Source organism: Lathyrus oleraceus, chromosome 5, assembly GCF_024323335.1.
Source record: "Lathyrus oleraceus cultivar Zhongwan6 chromosome 5, CAAS_Psat_ZW6_1.0, whole genome shotgun sequence".
Classification (NCBI taxonomy): Eukaryota; Viridiplantae; Streptophyta; class Magnoliopsida; order Fabales; family Fabaceae; genus Lathyrus; species Lathyrus oleraceus.
In genome coordinates, this window is record NC_066583.1 from 260948005 (window position 1) to 260952235 (window position 4231).

At 34.9% G+C, this 4231-nt stretch overlaps 1 protein-coding gene across 1 annotated transcript; it reads left to right on the top strand.

Annotated features, from left to right (window-relative positions):
* Positions 1-861: 861 nt before the first annotated feature.
* LOC127080102 (secreted RxLR effector protein 161-like) lies at positions 862-1620 on the top strand. Its single transcript, XM_051020430.1, has one exon. The coding sequence runs from the start codon at positions 862-864 to the stop codon at positions 1618-1620; it is 759 nt and encodes a 252-aa protein (XP_050876387.1).
* Positions 1621-4231: the final 2611 nt, after the last annotated feature.

The window sequence follows — 4231 nt, forward strand, 5'->3', positions numbered from 1 at the left end:
GGTTCGACTACGTCGAAAGAAGCGTGGGACACGCTAGAGAAAGTGTTCAAAGGAGCAGATCGAGTAAAGCAAGTTCGACTCCAAACTCTTCGTGGAGAATTGGAGAGGATGCAGATGAAGGAGTCAAAAAATGTATCTGACTACATCACGCGTGTACAAAAGGTGGTGAACCAACTCACCAGAAATGGAGAAACAGTAACTGATGCACGAGTTGTTGAAAAGATTTTGAGATCTTTAACAGATAAATTTGAGAATATTGTGTGTGCAATAGAAGAGTCGAAGGACCTTTCGACGCTCTCAGTCGAAGAGCTCGCTGGTTCCCTCGAAGCACATGAACAACGTAAGATGAAAAAGAAGGAAGAAGGAGTAAAGGACGCAAATCAAACCAAGGAGCAAATCAAAGACGAAAAGGTACTCTTTTCTCAAAATTTTCGAGGAAGAGGACGTGGTCGTGGAGGACGTGATAGTGGTCGAAGTGGTAGAGGCAGCAACTTTGAGAGAGGACAGTCGAGTTAGCAAAATTGGCGTGGCAGAGGACGTGGTCAAAGAGGTGGTAGGTCGAACCATTCCAACTTTGAATGCTACAAGTGTGACAAGTATGGTCATTATGCGAAGGATTGTAACTCATTCAAATGCTATAACTGTGATAAAGTGGGACATCTTGCAAAAGATTGTCGAATCGAAAAGAAGGTAGAAGAAACAACCAATCTAACTTTGGAAGCTGAAGCAAATGAAGGTTTTCTCTTGATGACTCAAAATGATATCAACACAAATGACAATGTTTGGTATCTTGACTCAGGAGCAAGTAACCATATGTGTGGTCACAAACACTTTTTTAAAGAAATCTTGAAAAGATATAAGATGGAAAGCTGTAATCCGGCTTCGACGCCAATGGAACCAGGAACAAAATTGTCGAAATTTGATGGAGGAGAACGTGTCGAAGCAGGAAAATATCGAAGTTTGGTAGGAAGTCTTCGCTATCTCACATGTACAAGACCAGATATCTCATTAAGTGTAGGCATTGTAAGTCGATTCATGGAGGAGCCAGTTTACACACATTGGAAAGCATTGAAGCGAATTCTGAGGTACATCCAAGGAACAGTGTCACTTGGGATGTTTTACTCGAATTCAGACAAATACAAGTTGGTTGGTTACTCTGACAGTGATTGGTGCGGAGACATATACGATCGAAAAAGCACTTCTGGATATGTGTTTTTCATGGGAAATACTGCATTTACTTGGCTTTCTAAAAAGCAGCCGATAGTAACACTTTCAACATGTGAAGCAGAATATGTAGCAGCATCCTGGTGCGTTTGTCATGCAATATGGCTCAGAAAATTGATGAGTAAAATGGAGCTAGAACAGAAAGGTGCAACAATAATACAAGTTGACAACAGGTCAGCAATTGAGTTAGCAAAGAATCCAGTAAACCATGAAAGGAGCAAACACATTGATGTTCGCTTCCACTTCATTCGAGAACACGTGAAGGAAGGAAATGTCGAATTGAAGCATGTAGCAAGTAAGGACCAAGCAGCAGACATTTTCACAAAACCACTATCAAAAGAAATCTTTGACAGAGGCAAGAAATTGATAGGCATGATGAATAGAAGAAACATTTAAGTTTACAGAGGAGTTTTGTTGAATAAACTTTAATGTTATAGTTAATGGGTTTTATTAATAAGTTAATGGAGAGATTTGGAAGGTCAAGAGACAATGGCCAAATTAATAGTATTTACTAATTATTATGTTTCCTAAGTTTCTGAGTCTGTATAAAGACCAAGAACGTACTCTAATAAAATACAGAAGTTACAATAGATTTGTCACCTTATCACAGTCCCGCGTGATCTGGTGCCTAACAGGAGGGGGCCGTCCGATGATATATGACAGTGGTGAGCGCTCTGAGTCACTAATGTCTTGACGTGCACGTTCTTGGACTGAGCCTCAACGTGATTGGATTTTACTTCCCTTGGGTCTAGGGTTGGTCTGAAATAGTTGCCCCCAAAGTCTATCATTGCGTAAAAATGAAGAGACTTTTAAGAGTATCGGGTTGTTGTCTCATTCGACCATGGTTCTTGTGACGAATTTCTATCTTGCATAAGTGAAAAGACTTAGAGAATGAGAGCAAGTAACCTTGTGAATACACACATTAAATGTGAGTATTGTCACCAAATCGTTTTACAAGGATATTCAACCATCTAACCCTAGACTCCTAGGGTAGGGGCAACGTTGCGCTTCAAGGTGCTCAAATGCACTTGATGGCCCTAGACTCCAAGGTAGTGGCGACTTGCACCTCAAGGTGCTCAAATGCACTTGATTGTCCTTCGTCAAAATAAATATTGCACTCAAGAGAATGAATAATTTTTAGTATAGAAATATGTGATTCTTATTTTAGGTCTATTATCTTTGTTTTTTATTATACTTTATATGATCACTATAAGAAAAACAATTAGGCAAGTTTTCAATCAATTTTGGCAAACTCAATATCCTTATTTGTAAGAAATTAAGAATATTTTATTTGTTTGATATTATACAAAGAATATAAAATATAAATAATTTAAAATTATTAAAAATATTGTTATTAATGATATTGTAAAAAGTTTATGTATTTTTATTGTTGATAATAATTAAAACATGAGAGTTCTTGTTTTAGGTATACTACCTCTAAAACGTATTTTGAGGCTCAAGGCAAAATTAGTTAATAATATTTTAAATATTTAATTAAAATTCAACCAAAAATTTAAATTTTCAGGTATCATGAATTTCCAGGATACTATAGTTAATATTTGTGGAATGGTTTGAGTAAGTCTTTTGTTCACTAACTCATTCCATTCAGCGGGTAAGTTGGGGAAAATTAATTTTATATATATATATATATATATATATATATATATATATATATATATATATATATATATATATATATACGGTGTTGGTGTAAACATAACACAATTCTTGTGCTTATTAGGGATGTTCAAAACCAAACCAACCCGATAGAAAACCGCAAACCAAACCAAACCAAATCGAAACTGCAAAAAATCGCATTTGGTTCGGATTCGTTTGGGTCATTTTTTAATAAAACCGCACGGTTTGGTTTGGTTTGCGGTTTATATTTTGCAAACCGAACTAAACCAAACCAAACCGCATTATGTTACAACCCAAACTTCACTTATCCCACATACAACCCAAACCTCAAACCTAGTATGCCTTAACCTTACAATTACAAACAATTTTCTCTTAATCACACTTAGGGTTTCAATTTCAACCTACTTAAATCTCTCATAATAGTATCACACATTCTTCTCATCTTCTTTTCCATGTAGGTCTCGCATATTCTACTCTAATAAATCCTCTATTATGTTCTTTCTTTTTTATCTTTTATGTTACTATTTTCTCTTCCAATTACGTTTTTATTGCACTTTTCTTCTCAATCTCACATCTCTTATGTTTTTTTCCATCTTCTCTAATCTCTCATCTCATATGTTTTTTTATGTTTTATTATAATGTCTTTGATATTATTTTATGCTACTATTAATATTTGTCTTTTATTCCACTTTTGTCTAATCTGATTTTTTGTATATTGAATGAAACGTTTTTGTCTAAATATGATGAATTTTGTTGTTATTTAGTAATGTATGAATGACTAAACACAAAGTTATGTCATTATTTATAGGAGTATATATGGCTCAATAAAAATATTATAAAAAACCGAACCAACCGAACCAACCCAAACCACATTGATTTGGTTTGGTTTGGTTTGGTTTTATTTCTAAAAGCCAACCGAACCAAACCGAACCGCATGCTTATTTGTCTTGCGGTTCGGGTGATTTTTATCGGAAAAACCGCCCAAACCGCACCGCGAAAACCCCTAGTGCTTATGACTTGCATTAAGTTCTAAAAAAATATTTTTCAAATTCATTAAATAGTTCAATGTATATAGTCAAATTCATTAACATTACTTGCACTTTTGGTCCTCCTAGTTTGGGTGTTTTAAACAATTGGTCTCCCTATTACAAAACCTGCGATTTTGGTCCCTGAAATTTGATTGCGTTTGGATTTGCATGATCCCCCATCCAATTTTGATTATGTGGCAATTCATTAGTGATGTGGCAGATACTATTTTGATACATGTCAGCATTTTCAAATATTTTAATTCCCACATGGATATTTTAATTTAGAAAATATTAAAAAACATTTTGGATATTGAAAAACAAATTATAAATTAGTGAAATAG